At 53.5% G+C, this 18,686-nt stretch overlaps 2 protein-coding genes across 5 annotated transcripts; both read right to left on the bottom strand.

Moving 5' to 3' along the window:
- Positions 1-5,688: 5,688 nt before the first annotated feature.
- HEXIM1 (HEXIM P-TEFb complex subunit 1) lies at positions 5,689-7,850 on the bottom strand. Its single transcript, XM_037492075.1, has one exon. It carries the CDS (start codon positions 7,126-7,128, stop codon positions 6,061-6,063), a length of 1,068 nt encoding a protein of 355 aa, XP_037347972.1. The 5' UTR covers positions 7,129-7,850; the 3' UTR covers positions 5,689-6,060.
- Positions 7,851-11,706: 3,856 nt separating this feature from the next.
- ACBD4 (acyl-CoA binding domain containing 4) lies at positions 11,707-18,398 on the bottom strand. Of its 4 annotated transcripts, none has more exons than XM_054689250.1 (9): positions 18,012-18,398; positions 17,646-17,766; positions 17,489-17,573; positions 17,129-17,249; positions 16,816-16,902; positions 16,453-16,523; positions 16,287-16,368; positions 12,246-12,248; positions 11,707-12,174 (listed from the first exon to the last, which is right to left on the bottom strand). In XM_054689250.1, exons 1-9 carry the CDS (start codon positions 18,097-18,099, stop codon positions 11,990-11,992), a joined length of 843 nt encoding a protein of 280 aa, XP_054545225.1. In that variant the 5' UTR covers positions 18,100-18,398; the 3' UTR covers positions 11,707-11,989. The 4 variants fall into 4 exon arrangements, with proteins under 4 accessions (XP_054545225.1, XP_037349843.1, XP_037349844.1 ...); XM_037493946.2 differs by lacking the exon at positions 12,246-12,248 and adding an exon at positions 15,455-15,594 and having other exon boundaries at positions 11,999-12,174; XM_037493947.2 differs by lacking the exon at positions 12,246-12,248 and adding an exon at positions 15,455-15,594 and having other exon boundaries at positions 11,999-12,171.
- Positions 18,399-18,686: the final 288 nt, after the last annotated feature.

Genomic DNA, 18,686 nt, shown 5'->3' with positions numbered 1-18,686 from the left:
GAGCACAGCTCTGTGAAGCTATCCACAGGCTCTGCAGCGCAGGTTCAATTCCTGGCCAGCCAGGGAGATTCCCACATGGCGCAGCAGACCTCTCCTGTCTTGCCCGCTGCTTCTCTCGCAGTGTGTTTCAGTCAATCCGCCTATTCTGTTCCCCGCTCTGTCTCTGGTGACTTCTCTCACCGCCCACACCTGTGGCCTGTACCCCAGTGCTTGTATAAATAAATAAATGTTTTTTGTTTTTTTTTTAAAGGAAGCTAAAAGGGGCTTTAAAGATTATCTTTGTGGTTCTGCCAAGAAGTTCATGGAGGAGGTTCCATGATTTATCCTCTATTGTGAAGTCATCTAGTTAAACCTTTGGGTGCTACTAAGTAGAGAATACTGAGCTCCACAGAAATTGGAATACAGGTATAGACATTTGCTAATTTATAAAAATGGAAGTTTATCATCTTGAAGGTTGACCCATACCTTTTCCATTCCTTGGTAGCAAAAGTTGGGAATGAAATCAATTTATTAATGGTCTCTTGGTTATCTACGGAGCCAAACCAGGACTGGAAGTTAGGAACTCCAAGTGCTACTTCTTTTTGTGCTTCCAGTGACTTGATTGGCTTGGCTAGAGGCCAAATCCTGAAAATGTGGCCAGACTGGTCATTTTGTTGCTCAGGGTATTGTTCATCTACTGTTCAACCAGACCTTCAACTTCCTCTTCAGCTCCCCCCTTTCCATTGGGTTGCTTTGTGGTTTATGACAAATTCTACAAACCCACATAGGTGCCTCAGTTTCCTAACTTGAAAATAGTATTTGTGCTGCTTCCCTCATAAATACCTTGAGGACTAACTGCTCTGCCTTAGTTCTGTAAATGTTTATAACTTCATTATTGGGGAACTTTAGAACGTACGCTTCAAAGGTTATTTGGGGCAGTTGGGAGGCCTACCTTACCGAAGCGGCTGAGCCAGGGTCAGTTTCTTGGTCCGGAGCAGTTGTAAGCATGAATTCCTGGACATTTCCATCTGCCTGATGGCCTGCTCCTGGGGACTGCTGGCTGTGTGTGAGCAGGGTTCACTGACAGACAGGAGTGCTTGCTTCGCTGCAGTCCTCTTGAAGATGAAGGTGCTTCTGAAAGGATCTCCATAGTTAGTCAAGTTTTTAGTATGTGTTTAACTCTCCCCATCACTCTTTATCATTTTTTTCTTTTTTGCTGTTTTACAAAGTATACTTTTAGTAATAACTAGAGAGGAAACTAGAATTAACCTCTTAGGCATTCCCTTCCATCCTCCAGGCAAGGGACTTTTACCCTTGCCTCAAAGTTGTACTGGCGTTCATTGAAGGCAGGCTTCAGAGATCAGTCTCCTTCTGTGACCCCCTGGAGGGGAGAACAAGTTCTACTGAGTAGCCTACAAAAGCAGTGACGCTGTCATTATCTCAAATTTTTGTGTATGGAGCACTAAGGCACCCCCATTTTCCTTCAGGAATATTATTTTGGCTCATCACAGACCCAGGATTTTGAATACTTCTCACAAAAGTCAGTGGGTATATCCAGTAGAATATGACTTAATGTGATACAATTCCCTTTAAAATTTTTGCTCTTAAAGTCAAATACAGGGAGCCTCCCTGGTGGCAACCTGTGAAGCTACCTGCAGGCACTGCAGCACGAGTTCAATCCCCAGCCAGGTAGCTAGGCACATGGCGCAGCAGACCTCTCCTGTGTCGCTCACTGCTCCCCTCAGCAGTATATTTCAGTCAGTCTGCCTCTTCTGCTCACTCTGTCTCTGGTGAATCCTCTCACCCCCACACCTCTGGCCTGTACCCCAGTTCTTGTATGCATAAATAAATAAATCTTTAAGAAAAAAAAAAGTCAAATACAACTGCTCTTGGTATTGTATTGAAAGATCACACCAGCTGTTTCAACAGATTTACCAACAGTTTCCTGTAGTAACTCAACTATTTGAATTTTGTTGGTGTGTAGAGGATTATTGACAAACTATTGGGATTCCTGCTGTTGCCCATGTTACGTCGTTTGTCATCATTGAACCATCTCTGAGAAAACCCAGGAAAAAGTTTATTCAGGAGGAATTGAGTGCTAAATGAGTGATCATTTTAAACCCAGACTTTTTTTTTCAAGATTTATTTATGCATACAAGAGCTGCGGTGCAGGCCAGGGGTGGTGGTGAGAGGATTCACCAGAGACAGAGTGGGGAGCAGAACAGTCAGATTAAATGAATCTGCTGGGCCTCCCTGGTGACGCAAGAGGTTGAGATGCAGCCTATGAAGCTACCAGCAGCCACTGCAGCATGAGGATCCCCGGCCAGAGATTTGACCCATATGGCACAGCAGACCTCTCCTGTCTCACCCGCTGCTCCCCTCAGCAGTGTATTTCAGTCAGTCCGCCTGTTCTGTTCCCCACTCTGTCTCTGGTGAATCCTCTCACCCCACCACACCGCTGGCCTATACCCCCAGTTCTTGTATGCATAAATAAATAAATCTTTAAAAAAATACATATATACTGCTGAAGGGAGCAGCAGACAAGACAGAAGTCTGCCGTGCCATGTGGGTTCCCTTGCTGCAGTGACTGCAGATTGCTTCATAGTGCTGATACTTAACCCCTTGTGCCACCAGGGAGGCCTCCCAGCCTTTGTTTTCTTTCCAACAGAAATAGAATGCGTTTGTAACCTTTCCATTACTCAAAGAAAACTGGCAAAATTTGGCCATAGATTGAATCGTTGTCCCCTAGATTGTATTTTTTTTATCCCACTATGTTCAGGGCCTGAATTTTCTTTTCTACAGATCACTATTGCTATTCATTTCTAGCATCAACCATTTGTACTTTAGATGAGAAAAATAATAAAGTAGAATGTTGCTTCAATGATCTTGTCAATTGTGAAAAATAACTTAAATCCCCACAAACCCAAGTATAGTTGGTACAAGTTACTACTTAACCGTACCAACTTTTCCATCACACTATTGTGAATATTTGTTGCCAGCTGTTGGGTTGTGAGTGGCCAGGGGAACATCTGTGGTGCATTACCTAGTATTTGACTAAATATAGCCAGCCCTTATTCTCCTGAAAGTTGATTATGCGGTGGTGGATACTGTTTTTCTTTTCTGTGGATTCCCTCTGATTTCTCTAATTTTTGAAGTTACTCGGATAAAGTACATTTATTTACATTTCCCCAGGCAAAGGATCTTTATTTTATTCTGAAGTGAAAATTAAAATACTGATCAAATCGGCAACTGCCCTGTTCGTAATACCAATCCTACCTTGCTTTTGTATAACTTAATTTCATGCTACCTTGTTTAATCCCTACAGCAAGTTGTTACGTAAAGTGCACATGACCCCACTGTGCTGATGCAGAATGAGGCTTAGAGAGTTTCCATGTGTCCGGGGTTGCACTGCGAGTGTACGTTCAAGGTGTAACTAGGGCCCTGGTTTTTTTGCTCTTAGTCTTCTCTAATTTGTATTGTTTCATCTCGTTAGAGATAACCTAGTCTATTGTTTAGAACTAAACCGACCAGGAATCCCTGGCTTTCCCCTGCAAAATGAAATCCAAAGGACCCTACCCTCTGAGGGCTGCTTTTTGTGACAGGCTAACCCACATTTTTCTTACTGAAAGGATTAAGTTGTCTAGCTAGCTGTCTCAAAAGTTTGAGAAATGGTTTACCCTGATTGGGCACACAGGCCCCTGTATGAGAAAGGAGATGAGCTGAAACTGTCAATTTGTAAATGCAGCTGAGTTAAAAATGTTTGCCAGAGAACTTCAGGGAAGGACTAGAGTAGGCTGGTGATCATTTGTCATCACAGCTTCCTGTTACTAGAGGTAATCCGGAGTCTTTCTCTCTGTCCTGAGACCAATATACTAATTGTTTCAACATAGAAAGTGTCCATAGAAAACTAAACTTTCACACAAACCTAATGATTCTAAGAATATAAATGCAACCAATATAGTAATATGTCAGTGCCTTTAAAATCAATTCAAACATGCATACTTCAGTCCATGTTTAGGATTAAAAACTATTTGTGTTTTTAAAGACGATCGAATATGTATCCGAAGAATAAGACATACTTTTTTCCCTCATAATGAATGCTTTCGTAGGGTCTTTCCAAGACAAATAGTAGGGAAAACAAGATCGATAGTTAAATCCATCATATTAAGAAGAGTTCTAATGTCAGACTATCACTGCATCCTGTGGTGCCATTGGACCGAGGCTTCCTGCTCTGCACTGTGAAGCCAGAGGGCAGTGTTGCTGCCTTTCCATCAAGCAGCAGTGTTCCTGGGGCTGCTGCATGATGTCATAGCAGAAGGAAAATTAAAACACGAAAAAAAAACTATTTCAAAATAGACCTTTAATGTAATTTTTTAGGTCAAAGGAAAAACCGATTAAACATCATCTCCAGTGGACCATGTGTCTGAGCAGGACCATCCCCTCCAGCTTTGAAGGCCCTGAGTCAGGCTTGACTGGCATCATTTCCCTTGATTCATTGATTTGTATATGCATCTTACACATCATAAGGTGCATTTCACTCGGAAGTTCCCACCTCCTCCACTATTTCCATTTAGCTGCAAAAGCCAGCTTCCAAATGGGGGAGGTTTTTTTTACCCTTTCCCTGCAGTTCTTAACCTTCAAGAAGTTTGACAATCTTATGATTCTCCTGCATCCTCTCTCCAGAAAAATGTATACATATAACACAAGTCTACATGTAATTTCAAGGGGTTCGTGGTCCCTAAGGCCCTCCATGGTTTCTAAGGCTCCAAGTTAACCCCCATGCCAGTGACTTAGCAGTATCATTGCCCTAGGGGAACTGTGGTGAAGATGGGCTGGGTTAACCATGGTAACAGGAGGGAAAATCTTATTTATAATTTCCTACTGTTTTGATTTCGAACAGATATGAATTCCCAGGGCCTCCCTGCATTTTCAGGAGCAGAACTACCCAAGAACCTAAGCAGCAGACAGCGCAGTTTAGGAAACAGAATAGGGCTGTTCAGGGAATGTGCAGGGGTTCCGCCTTGCCCTCTGAGGACTTAATTTTAGCTCCTTAGCCAGGAACTTTACATTGGATTTACAGTGAGGGGACATTTCTAATTTTAGTTTGATGCTCATGGATAGACAGCTCCTATTCCTTTGGGGGGGGGGGCAGGGCAGGCAGAAGGGGTGTTATGGATACCTAAGTATTGGACAATTAGGATAAGTCCTTAGAATGCCCCAAACAGCCACATCCCTTACTTCTAAACACCTTGTTTATTCAGCTGTTGTTTACACTAAGTTTTACCAAGAGCATCCAGGAACTCCTAGCCTTATTGGGGAGGGGAGTTACTGAAAAACCGATTTGCAGGACCTTCAGTTGTCTAACCTAACAAGCTGCCAAATAGAAGTTAAATTTTAAGCTTCTGGTTGTAGCTACTTTCTACTCCCCAAACACCTAATACTGTTTTTTTTTTTCTCCACCATCAAGAAAAACCAAGGCGCTAGAAAGCAAGCATTCTTAAGTACTGAAGATAATTAAGTCTTTATCTTTTGCCTGAACTGTGTATTGTAGCACATTAAAACCCATTCAAGGAAAAAATTAGCAAATTAAAAATCCTCTCATTAAAGATTTTTTTGCAAACTGATAAATTTAACAATCTATCCCCCCCCAATGCAATCACATCAAATCAGTACTATTTTGAAATAGGTCTAGAAATCACACTGAAGCTGTTACATTTACAAATATTAAATTTATTTTAACTAGAATGAATTTAATGGTTCTCAGATTTAGCCACCCTATAGCTCTGTTTGAAGATTTTAAACAGAAAAAAGCATTTTAACTTGGTCAAATTACTTACACATAAAAAAAAAAAACTTCTAAAAAGGCAAACAAGCATCCCTTCAATTTCACATAATTAAAGAACAGGAGAAAGCACGCAAACTACATCATAGCTCAATTTACCAAACCAACCAAAGCTGGGGGGATGTTTTCTTCTGATTTTGTGTCATAAAAGGTCCACTGTCTTATATACACATGTATATAATGTTACATTCCATCACTGTAAAAAGTCCCCTGTGCCCCCGCCCCCCAAAAGTTTCGGTCTAATCTCCGAACTTGGACAGCGGCGCCCGCTCCTGCTGCCGGTGCAGTTCGTTCTCCGCCAGCAGCCGGAGGTTCTCGGCGCGCAGCCGGTCCAGCTCCAGCTCCAGCTCCCGCACGCGCGCGTCGTCGCAGCCCAGCCGCTTGCTCTCCAGCCGCAGCCGGTTGTTCTCGTCCTCCATGCGCGAGAGGCACTTCTCCAGCTCCAGGTACTCCCTGATGAGCTCCTGCTTGCTCATGTTCTGCAGGCTCTCCGCGTGGTAGCGCTCGTACGTCTCCGAGAAGTCCCGCTGCAAGAACTCGCTGCCGTCTCCGCCCATCCCGTCGCTGCCCCCGTCCTCCTCGCCCGCTTCTTCCATGAAGTCCTCCTCGCTGGTGTCGTCGGATTTGGCGGCGGTCCGCCTGGGGTAGAGGCCGGTTTTCAGATCGGGCTCCTCCTGGTCGTGGTCGTCCATGAGGAACTGCGTGGTGTTGTAGGGGGCGACCGGCTGGCCCTTGGCGAACATCTCGGCTCGAATCCGGGAGGCGCGCAGGCTCTGCTTCTCGTCGAACTTTTTCTTCTCCTCCCAGGTCAGCTTGTAGTACGGCTTCCAGTGCCGCTTCTTCTTGGAGGGGCGTCTCCTGTGTTTCTTCTTGCCCAGCTGTCTCAGCTGCTGTCCCCACGCCTCCTCGTTCCCGGCGGCAGCAGCCCCCAACTTGTTGGCGTCGGAGTCCTGGCACGGCTGTGCGGGCGGCTCGGCCTCGGGCCTCGGATCAGCTGCCGCCACCGGCGAGGGGGCGCCACCCGTGGACGCGCTGTCCCCGTTCTGGCCCTTCTCGCCCGCCTCCGGCCCCGCGCAGGCCGGGGTCTGCATGGGAGACGCCTGGGGCTCCGGGACCCCCTCCCCCTCCGGCCCCGGACGGCCCCCCGCCTGGGGGGACGCTCTCGATTGCCACCTACTGTCCTCCTCGGGCGCCCGCTCCTCCGCGCCCGGGGGGCGCTCGGGGTCCCGCTCGTCGTGGACGGCAGCACCTGAACAGTTGCTAGTTTGAGGCTGGTGCTGACATTCTGACAAGAGCGGCTCGGCCATGGCTAACAGAATCCTCTTCTTGAAGTTTGAAAAATTTTGGCTGAAAGTCCTCAAGCAAAAAAAAAAAGTTTTTTTTTTTTTTTTTTTTTTCTTTTACAAAATGTCCAGCGGAGTCCTCTTCGGTCTGTAATCCCTGCAGAGACGCCTTCGGCCAGTCCGTCTATCCGCAAACTCCAGCTGCAAACTTGGGGGCGCGCAAGTCAGGAAAGGGTTAAAGCGCCCACAGCGCGGCCAGCTAGCGGGTCCAGGGGGTGCAGCAGCAGAGCAGCACGTAATGTGCGAGGGAGGGGGCCGCGAGCCTCCCCGCAGAGCGCCCCCCACGACCGCGGAGCCGGTGGGCAAGGAGATGAGGCAGTGAAGTCCAATGGGTTCTGCCCAGCCCCGAAGGGGTTAAAACTACCCGATGACGCTGCCTCCGAGGGGCCGGATCCACAAAGGGTTAATCCCCTGTCGCAGAGCCCACAAGGGGTTAAAGTCCCAGAGCCACCTCCTCCCACTTCCACGGGTGTCGCTCCAACCCGAGCTCCCAGTTCCTTAGGCCCGGCCGGAGCCTCTGCCGAGGACAGACAAACTCATCTCCCCTTTGGCTCGATGCTCTGCTCGGCTCGGCTCGGCTCTCCTCCGCCTCCTCCTGTCCCTCCCTCCTCCCCCTCCGCCGGCGTCTCTTCCGCCTCCTCCCCGACCTCCCCTCCCAACCTGCCTCTCCACCTGCCAACTTCCAACTGCTGCCTCCCCGCCCTCGGCGCCCCTTTTATAGAGAAGCCCGGCTGCCCCGCCTGTGCGCAAGCGCAGCGCGGGCGCCATTGCAGGAAGCCGGGAGTCGTAGTTCCCAGCGCTCGGGCCCGCCGTCCTCGCGCGCCGTGAGACGTAGCCAATCCCAGGGCGCGCAGGGGGCGCCCCGCAGGCCGCCCCCCTCCGCCGCCCGGCCCCCGCGGCAGGAACGTGAGCGGCCATTGGCCGGGAGTCCCGCGTCTCGCCCAGGAGGTCGGGCCAATCGCAGAGGAGACGGGGCGGGCCCTGGGCCGTACCATTCTGCTTCGGGAATGCGAGAGGATTCCGGGGTTCGTAAGGGCCCACACGGGGTATTTTTATAAAAAGGTGCGTTTTAAAGCCCATTATCGTGTGCGGCCCTCAGCGGAAGGATTCTGAAGGTCACGGGCATTTCTGGACTAAAGCGAAAATGGTTTATTCCTAAAAAGTAGTCCCTCCAGTGTACGAGGGGATTAAATTCTTCCAAGAGCGATGTCGGGCCCGGGCTAGCAGCTCCCGAGCCCTGAGGTGCCGGAAAGGGCGCCCAGGTGTGTGCTGAGGCCCCGCGGCTCCCGTCTGCGGAAGAATATTGGAACATGTTTGGCAAAAGCCGAAAAGCGCATGAAGAAGTAAACAAATGAATAAAAGTGCCGTCTTAAAGGGACCGTGACTACCTTAGCGCAGCACCCGGGACTAGGCCGCGGAAGACGAGAAGGCGGGTTCGAGTCCCGGCTGGCGTCCACCTTCGGCCCGGCCTCGGGACTCTAGGGCGAAAGCGCGGCCCCAGCCTTGTCCTGCAGAATCACCGTCGCGCAGGAGCCAGTGCGGGGGGTGGGGTGGGGGGGCCGTAGCCGAGGTGCTCGCCTGGGTCTGTTGACGGAGGCGCGGGGCGTGGGCCCTGGTCTCCCCGGAGACCCGGGCGGGAAGGCCTCGCCCCCGGCGCGCAGCCGCCAGTGTGTCGAAGAAAATGGCCTCCTGGGGCCGACTTGATCTCTTCCGACCAGAAACATTTCCTGGGCCCTGATCGGGGAGTCCGGACCAGTGGATGAGCCTCTTTGTTGGGGAGGGCTTCGAAATTACGAGTTTAAGTCACTAGCCCGGTTGCTCTCTCGGCTCGCCAAGAGGGCCAGAGGAATCCACGGAGGCCCTTAAAGCCACCCCCACCCCCTGCAGGAGGAGGCTTGGCCCAGAAATGGATTTAGGGGAGCTGTGGCCCAGATTAGGGGGTAAATTCATGGGAGCCCAGAAATGGATTTAGGGGGGCTGTGGCCCAGATTAGGGGGTAAATTCATGGGGGGCGGGAGGGAAGGGACAGGGTTCTCCCTCATCTCCAGAGTCCCAGCTCACATCCTGAGGACTGACCGGGAGTGGCCCAAACCGTCCCCTCCGATAACTGAGGCCTGAAATCTAAGTGGAATCGCGCTCACCCACACCCGATGACCCCTTCGGTTTCCTCCTGAATGTCCACATTCCAGCCGCTTTCCACTGTTAAACATTGATACCTGCAGAACCACTTGACCCCACCACAGCCCGATGAGTTGGGCAAGGGTAGGAATTATTGTCTCCATTTTGAGATAAGAAATCGCTGAGACTCGGAAATTCAGTGACTTGTTTAAGTCACGTGACAACTATGTGGCGATTGTGACTAGAGCGAAGGACCCCCGTGCCATTTTCTCTGTCACAAACACAAAATCCCCTTTCCTTGAGAACTCTAGATCTAATTTATTTTCATTTCCAACAGCTTTAGCCTAGCTCAGGCTCTTATTTCTTCACTTACCAAGCACTTGTTAGGAGGGTACAATGATGAAGAGCGTCATTCTCGCTGCGCATGTGCAGAGGCTATCAAGCCCCGGCAGCAAGTGAACAAAATCCCGGTAGGAGTTTGAGCCAAGCTGCTTGGGAGCTGGGGATTTTAGGTTTTATGGGAGAGGTGACTTCTTGACTCACTGAAGGGTGTACTGTTTCAGGGCATCTACGAAAGCAGCATGGTATCCAGAGAAAGACCATGTCTGGGAACTCCTAGTTCTTTGGGTAAGCGGGCATGCCCAAAGGGAAAGCAGAGCGAGAGTGCCTTGGGCACATCCCTGGGCTTTCCAGAGCTCAGGTCCTCTGAAAACCTGCCCTCCTGTCTGCTGCTTTATCAGTCGATCAGTCCTGCAACCTCCTGTGGGCAGAATCTGCCCCTCACACCCAGTGCTCCCCAAAGAAAAGGGTTTTTGCAGATAAGTTCACTGGGAGTCAGTGAACTCCAAATTGTTACCACAATCCAGACACCTCAATAGGGATCCAGAAGGTACAGCTGAACCCAGCCTCTCTTTACTGGGCTCAGCGTGTGTGCTTTTTTGTCAGGTGGGGGGTGGGGCGTAGCCAGACGGATAGGTGGTGGTATTCTAGAATTCTATCAAGAGGCCGGGCTCCTTGATACTGTGTTAACCCTTTGCCAAGTATTTCAAGATTTCTGGTCATTTAAACCTTAGGATTGCCTTATGAGGAAGAGAGCATGTTTATTTCACAAACAAGCCAACCCAGGCTTGAAGAAGAGAAGAACCTTGCCCAGGTCACACAGCTAGTCTGTGCAAGTGGTGGAGCTGGCTTCTGCCCCACACCTGCATTCCCAGCATCTGTTTGCTTTCTCCCACTGCCCCACTGTTGTGCATCCTAACACAAGCTTCTGCTTATAACCTTGGGTTGAACCATGCAGCAGCAGGGCCCATGCATGAGAAGGACTGAGTTAAGAGTGACCTTGGTTTCCAGTGGATAAATGACGGCCGAGCCTGGCGCTGACAGGGAATTCGGGAACTTAGGGGTCTCTCAGGGGGCTTCTCAACAGTTTCTGCCTCACGTTGGGGCAGGAAGGTCCTGGGGCCCAGGTGGTGGCAGCTGCAGGGAGTGCAAGGCTGCTGCAATCCACAGCAAGCGGGACCTTGGCCCGTGGCCTCAGAAACGCCAACACTAGGAGGCGCTCCGAGTGGCGAGTTCCCCTTCGAATCGCGGCCCTGGTTAGGGCCAGGCTGGATGATAAGGGCTGGCACTGACCACAAGGAGGTCAAGGCCGCCAGCAGGAAAAAAAATAAACCCGGAGCACGAGCAGCCGCCGGCATCCTGAGGCCTGTGCCCACCCCATGGGGGCTCCCCGCATAGGATCCCCCTCACACACACTCCTAAGGAAGGGGCGGGAACGAGCCTCCCGCTGGGACTCGGCCTTCCAGAAAGTTCCTAGGGAAAGCCCAAATGCGGAGGTCAAGGGGAGGGCGCGCCAAAGCGCACACTTGGGGGGCCCGGGTCTCCAGACCCCGGCCCCGCGCTCAGTGCGCGGAGACCCGAGCAGCCGCCCATCCCTTGGGGAGAGGCCGGAGCCTCCGCCCGCATTCCTGTCCTCGCGGCCACCCCCAGCTCGCCGGGCGCCCCAGACGGGGTGGGGAGGCGAATGGCGCGCTCCGCCGGGCACCCCGGCTGCCGGGGCCCCGCGCTCGAGCGCCAGCCGCCCCGCTCCCCCGCGCCTCGGGGCCGAAACCTCGGGGTTTCCTTCCCCCGGCCCCCGCCGGCCTCTCCGGGCCGTCCCCGGGCACCGGGGGGCCGCGCGCCCCGACCGCGCTTCCCGCCTCACTCCCGAGGGCCAGCGGCAGCGGATTAAGGCTTTATTTATTGACGGAGACGCTCGCGCGCGGGCGAAGCGCCCTCGCAGGCGCCCCGGTGGGGGAGGGGCGGGGACTCGCGCTCCCGCCCCTCCCCGCGGGGCCCGCCCGCCGCCTGCCCCGCCCGCGCCCGCCGCGCCCGCCGCGCGCAGCCAATCGCCCTTCCCGGCCCGGCCCAAGTCCTAACCGGCCCCCGAGCGGAGCCTCCGAGGGGAGCGGCTGGGGGAGCAGAGTCAGGTGATCCGGGGAGGGGGCAGGGCAGAGGCTGAGCCCCGCCTGCCCCGGCCCGGGACCGGCACGGCCCGGGCAGCCTCCGAGGGAACTTCGTGGGGTGGAGGGGGGAGCCCGGAAGCGCCCTTGTGAAACTGCAGGAAAGGGTGGGGTCCTACCCGGCCCCCCAACAGGGCAGGGGTGCCAAGGCAAACACTTATGTGGGGGGTGGTGTTTAGAGCTGTTCTCCTGAACCCTCGGCGGGCTCAGGGCACAGCAGGCTCAGGGCCTCCTCGGTTGGCTGCAGAAGCCCCTCCGTGGAGAGTCACCTCTTCTGGGTCCGAAACTGTCGGAAGAGCCACTGGACGATGAAGGGCCACAGGAGGAAGAAGAGCAGCGTGGGGCCAGAGAGACTGAGGGGCCAGGGCCGCGGCCTGGATGGGGGCCCCTGCTGCCAAGAGGGAGGGAGTCAGGGGCGGCCCGGACTGGCCCGGACTGGCCCTCCTTAGAAACTCAGTGGACCTTCTGCCTCCCTGAGGTGGTGAGGGCAGAGCAGAGGAGACCTGACCTGTGGATCTGCCCCCAAGGAAGGCGACTGGACCCTGGGGCCCCAGTGTGTCCCTGACAGCAAGCGTCCCCAGGCGCTGGAGGCTGAGGGGCTGTCTCCTCTAGGCCACAAAGCAGGGAGCCATTGTTATGGCCTGAAGATCCCATATCAGAAAGGATGTGCTGCCTATATCAAACCAGAGCCCTGGATGCTCCGATTTTAGTTTTTAAATGTAATTCTCCTTGGAGAAGCACCTGAGTCCAGGTCTGGAGCAGGGACGGTAGAGGTGACGGTGGCGCACCTTGTACCAGAGAGCAAGGGAGCTTTCACAGGTTGAGGTCATATGATCAGAACTTAGGACCCAGCTTGAAAGGAGCCCTGCTGACCAGAGCCGTTGAGTCCAAGCAGCAAAAAGTGTGGAGATTGCAGCTGACTGAAATACCAAATCTTTAAAATCCATGAGTCTATAATGAAACTTGACAAAAGAGAAAGTTGGAAATGCATCACCAAGGAGGTGACTGTTAAATCCTTACTTTAAAAATAGATCATTAAAAGAAAGAAGTAGCACTAATTCTGTCTTTCCACAAGGCACTGTATTTCAGGGAAATCCTAGAAGATCAGGGAATCTCTGCCCCCAAAATGAGAGCTAATAAATGGTAGAGGAATAATAGAATTAATTTATAAGTAATGGTTTTGGGGGGCCTCCCTGGTGGCTTAGGGGTTAAATCTCGGAGCTATGACCACTACAGCCTGAGCTTGATCCCCGGCCAGGGAGTTGATCCACATGGCGCAGCACACTTCTATCACACCCGCTGCTCCCCTCAGCAGTGTATTTCAGTCAGTCTGCCTGTTCTGTTCCCCACTCTGTCTCTGGTGAATCCTCTCATTCCTCATAACCCCCCCACCTCTGAACTACACCCCAGTTCTTTTTTTTTAAGATTATTTATACAAGAACTGGGGTACAGTCAGAGGCACAGGAGGGTGAGAGAATTCACCAGAGACAGAGCGGGGAGCAGAATAGGCAGGCAGACAGAAGAGCAGCGGGCGAGGCAGGAGAGGTCTGCCACACCATGTGGGTTTCTTCCTGGCCAGCAGAGAATAGAACTCGCACTGCAGAGGCTGCAGAGAGCTTCACAGCGCAGCACTCAACCTGCTGTGCCACTGGGAGGCCCTATACCCCAGTTCTTCTACAAAAAAATCATGTCATATGTACCCAGTGCATGTATAAACAAAACAAACAAATAAATAAATAAATAAAACATGGCTCTATTTAAAAAAAAAAAAAATCATGTCATGGTTTTTGCAGCCACTAAATTAATTATTGATCCAGTCAAAGATTATCAGTTGTCAAAATCTGTGTGGCAAGTGGGACTGACAGGGAACTGGACACCCCCTGGCTGCAAGAGGAAAACATGACTTTCCAATAGTGGGGTCAGACTTTCATTCCATCCATTCTAGTGGCCCCCCCCGAATCACTAATGGTGGGAAGACAGCCCTCTCTTAGGTAATCTGGTCACCTACATGAGTCCTGAGGGTGTAATCCGATCCAAAAAGTGGAACACTCTTCAGGACCACTGGCCCAGTCTCATCAACAAGCCAGTACAAGGGAGGGAACTGGTGTGGATGACAAGAGTATAAAATCAAATGTAGGTTAAAGGGAAGGGGAGAGGTACACGTGTGAGCCTGGACGGGCACAGCAACTGGGAGAAATTGGAAAAGGCAATTTCAGGATAACTGGGGAGATGTGAATTTGGATGACATGAAGGAATTACTGGGGGTGATAAAATGTAGATTTGGCTAGGTAGTAGAGATGCAAACCCAAGTATTTCAGAGTGGAAATCTTGAAAACCTCAGGCATATGAAATTATTGGGTTGTTGGAAAAGTCATGATGCATTTTTGCTTGAGAAAAACAGAAAAAATATGTCATAACTTTTCCAACAACCCAATAGTAAAAGGCAAAAAAAAAAAAAAAAAAAAAGCCTGGGGGAATAGGTGTTGAAAGGTTGGCAACTGTAAAATTCCTGCCACTCTTGCTAACTGTGCCAAGGGGATTAAGGTTAAGGGTCACCTGGGGGCCTCTCTGGTGGCGCAGGGGTTAAGTCTCAACTCTGTCAAGCTGCCACCAGCCACTGCAACATGAGTTCCGATCCCCGGCCAGGGAGCTGACCCACATGGCGCAGCAGACCTCTCCTGTCATGCCCTCTGCTCCCCTCAGCAGTGTATTTTGGTAGATCTGCCTGTTCTGCTTCCCACTCTGTCTCTGATGAGTTCTCTCACCTCCCACACCTCTGGCCTACACCCCAGTTCTTCTATGTATAAATAAATAAATCTTTTAAAAAAAAGGGTCACCTGAGTGATCCCCCATATTCAACAACTCAGCCTTCTTTTGCCACCACCACCCCAGGCTTCAGAGTGAATGGTGGCTGCCAATTTGGGAGGGATCTAGACCTGGGGGCACTCCCAGCTCCCTCACTTAATGCAAATAGTAGTAATAATAGCAATGAACCCCATTTGAGCAACCTGCCTGTGTGTGGGGCGCTGAAGAAGCACCTACATGTATTATCTATCTAATCAGGTTCTTCCGGGCTGTGGGCCATCAGGTACATTACTCAACCTCTCAGAGCCTTAGTTTCCTCATCTGTGGCAGGGAAGAGAAAAGAAAACCTATTTCACAGCGTTGTGCTGTGGATTAAAGGAGACACTCCGAGTCGAGTGGCACACATTGGGGACCCAGAAATGGCAGCTGACACTTATTTTGCAGGAACCCAGGAGCTGAGGTGCAAGATGCAAGTAGATCTAGAAGTTGAAGGCTGCATGGACTGAATTGTTTGGCGGGGGCAAACCTTAAGTCTGGGAACAGGGACAACAAGGCATCTCCAGCCCCAATGCCAAGAGCAGACACATCCCAGACCTTCCAGCAGTTAAATTTAGTCCTAACACTCAGTCTCTCAGGCCGGGACACGAAGAGCAGGAAAGAAGGGCCTTTCCCCACTCTCTCCTCCCGGGTGGAATCACCTCAGCCCCCTGACTTCCCTGCTCGGGACTTGAGCCACACCATCCTCTGGACAAGGTAGAGAGGTGGGCAGGTGGGCACTGGGGGACACAGAAGTGGTTGGGTGAGGACCCCAGAATAGAGACCCTCGGCCTTCTGCCCTACTCTTGCCCCGGGCCCGGGAGGCTCACCTGTCTTGGGGGGCAGGGCATACTCTCCAGGCTCTGCAGTCTCCCCTGGACATCCCGCATGCTCTCCTGCAGCGCTCGAACTGTCCCCACCAGCCACGTGTCCAATTCCTGGGGTCCCACCAGGCTGCCCTCCAGCCCCTCTGTGGAGCACAGGCACACAGGGGAGGCAACTCAGGAGGCAAGTCAGGCGGTGCAGGGTGGCGCAGGCAGGGGCAGGGAAGAACGGAGTGCAATCCCTGGCACCAAGTGTGACTCTTACAAAGCCCAACCACGCGGCTGAGTAACAGGCTGCCAGGAATCTGGATCCCAGCCCTGCCACTTAGCTGTGTGACTTAGGGCAAGCCAGAAACTGCTCTGAGCCTCCTTTTGTCATCAGAAAATTAGCGGAAGATGTCATGCCCTTGCTGGGCTGCTTGCTCAGAGGAATGACCAGTTGTGAAACCTTATGAAACATGGCACGTTGGCAGATCTAGAGGGAGCCAAGGCAGAGCTTATGATCATCCTTTGAAAGTGCCCGATGAGAGGAAGAGTCCCAAGGCCGCAAAGCTGCAGCGACAGAATTGGGCCGGGAGCCCTACCCCGGCGGCCCTGACTCGGCCCCAGCCCGGGGCACAGACTCCCAGTGGCGGCCTCATCCAGAGGTGCCCGGCAGGGACTTTGCCCATCCAGCCTAGTATCTGGCTGTTTGGCAACCCTTCTTGGAGAGAGACTGTTCACTCCCGTGCCCAGAGCTGGACTTTCACCTCTGCCCCAAGAGGGCAGTCAGGGGAAGGCTGGGGCATCAGAACCACAAGGAAGGGCAGAGGAGGTGAAGGATTGGGCAGGAGTTCACCTTTCTCTGTGAGAGGCTCGGGGCTGGAGCTGTATCTGGCTTCAGGCTCTCCTCCGGGGGCGCCCTTCTGCTCTGCCCAAACCTGCAGAGAGGAGCCACCAGGTCTGAGGGTGGAGGGTGCAGCTAGGGCAGTGCTGTGGGGAAGGAGCAAGGGGGCTGCTCTCACCAACTCAGGCTCCAGCTGCTCCAGGGAGTCACAGAAGACCTCAGAGTCCAGGTCTCTGGCTGTCGGAGACTCTGAGGAGGGGCAGGCAGGGTTAGTGACAAGGGGAGGCAAGACAGGGAGGGGAGGGGTGTACAACTAGGCATCTCAGGGGGCACTAGAGATACTGCCACCGAAGCACGGCTGGCACCCAGAAGTAAGGCCCTTGCCCAGGGATCCCAGAACCTCCCCCACCCCTGCCCCAGGGCCTCTGGAAGCACAGGAGGGCTGAGGTGACAGGCGCAGCAGGGCATCTAGCCTGCTCCCCTCTACTCCACCTGGAGGTGCCCCCACCTCTGGCACTGTCCCTCTTGCCCAGGCACTGACCTGGGTTTGGGGGTGCTGGTTCTTTGGGGAGGTAGGGAGGCTCTGGGGCAGCCCCAGCATCTCCATTCAGTACCTGCTCTTTCCAACCTGCAGAAAGACGGCACCAGAGGTGGAGCTGGGAAGAGGTTGGTCCCTGCTCCCTGTTAGTTAGCCATGAACTCCGCCTGAACCCCTGCCCTATCAGGCGCACTGGGGGTGCTTACAAGAACATCAGCTGGAACCCCCAGCCCCCAGCACCCCCCTCCAGCTTCCTCAGCCTGGACCTAAGGTAGTTCACTCAGCACCTGTGGAGTTCCCGACCTGGGGACCTGACCTGTGACCCTTCTCAGGAAGGATTCCGGGGGCCTCGGCATGTCAGGGATCACCTGGTACAGGGGCTCGAAGTAACCAAACATGTCCTCCGCCACCTCGCCCAGGGGCACTGTGTCGATCACCTGTGGGGGAGGGTGTCTTTTGGGGGAGAGGTTGGCCCCTACCCCAACTACCCTCCTATCCCCTTCACCTGGGCACCCTCCGACCTGCTCCTGTCCAGTCTGGAACCACAGATAGACAGAGTTGGGGGGATAGCAGGAAGGTGGTAATTCCCACAGGAGTGTCAAGATGCAGGAGACATATGGGGGTCAGCAATGGAAGGGTTAGGCCACCTGGCTGGGAGCACCCAGCCTCTCCCTACCTTCTGTGCCACCAGCTTCATCTCAGTGATATAGGCGGACATGGCCTCCTCCCTGCTCATCTTGCCAAGGCTGTTCCAGGCATCCCTAGGGGACAGGGAGCTGTGAGGGGGCAAGCTGACAGCTGAGCCTTGATTGCCCCGCTGGTGGGGAGCTCACCACTTATATCGTCCAATGGGATCCCAGAAGCCAGGCCGGGGGACTAGGCAGGGTCCCATGGTGGCCTGCTTGTAGTAGCTGTAGAATCGCAGCATCTCCTCGTAGGAAGGGCGGTATGAGCCTGAGCAGGAATTGGGAAGTGGAGGGCAGAGCATCACCCCCAGCTCCAAGAGGACGGGGTGGGGGAGATCCACTCTTGGAGAGGTCCCTGATGGCCGGGGTCCCACCCAGGACGGCTGGACAGGGCCCTCGGGAGAAGGCAGGTAGGGACGTGTCTGCAAAAGCCGTCGGAATCAGAGCCTCCTGGGAGGCTGACCCCAGCCGTCTTGCCCCCCCCCACCCCAGTGCGGGCGCCCCAGCCCTCACCATTCTTAGGAAGGTTCTGAATGACGCTGACAGCGGCCTGGAATTGTTGCTGGCAGTCTGGTTCTGGGCTCTCACTCTCGGTGCCCATACCCAGCCGCTCCGAGCCCTGGGACCCTGCTTTGGAACGACTCTGCAACAACAAACCTCCGACTGGGCGCGCCTCGGGCCCACCCGCCCGCTCCAAAGGCAGCCACTGATCCACTCTCCGGAGAGGCAAACTAAGCTCTTCAGAGGCCGGAGTGAGGTGGCCCGGGATGCCAGAAGCTGCCGCCGAGAGACGCCTTTCCCTACCGCGAAATCAGCGTGGGTGGGTGCAGAGGCCCCTGGGCGCGGGGGCGGCCGGGCGGGTGGCCAGGGTCGCAGGCCTCTGGATGGCGCCTCCAACTCCTACACGGGCGAATGAGCAAGAGAAGAGGAGTCAGGGCGCGGCGGGCCGCCTCCCACCCTGGCCCTCGCACCCCGGCCCGGCTGCTCGGCACTCACCCCGCGGCGCCCACTGCCCGGACCCCTGGGTCCGCCGTCGCCACCAGCCGGAGGCTTCCGACCGACCTCCCGGCCCGGTCTGGCCGGGATGCGAACGCCGAGCGAGGGGGGAAACTCGAGCCAATGAGAGGGCCCGTTTCAGATTCGCCTTCTATACTCCAGCCACTCAGCGCGGCCCTTTCAAGATTATGC

This window comes from Talpa occidentalis, unplaced genomic scaffold, assembly GCF_014898055.3.
Source record: "Talpa occidentalis isolate TD23 unplaced genomic scaffold, MPIMG_talOcc4v2.1 talOcc4.7, whole genome shotgun sequence".
Taxonomy (NCBI): Eukaryota; Metazoa; Chordata; class Mammalia; order Eulipotyphla; family Talpidae; genus Talpa; species Talpa occidentalis.
The sequence above is the reverse complement of the archived record's forward strand: the minus strand, read 5'-3'. Positions and strand labels throughout refer to the sequence as shown.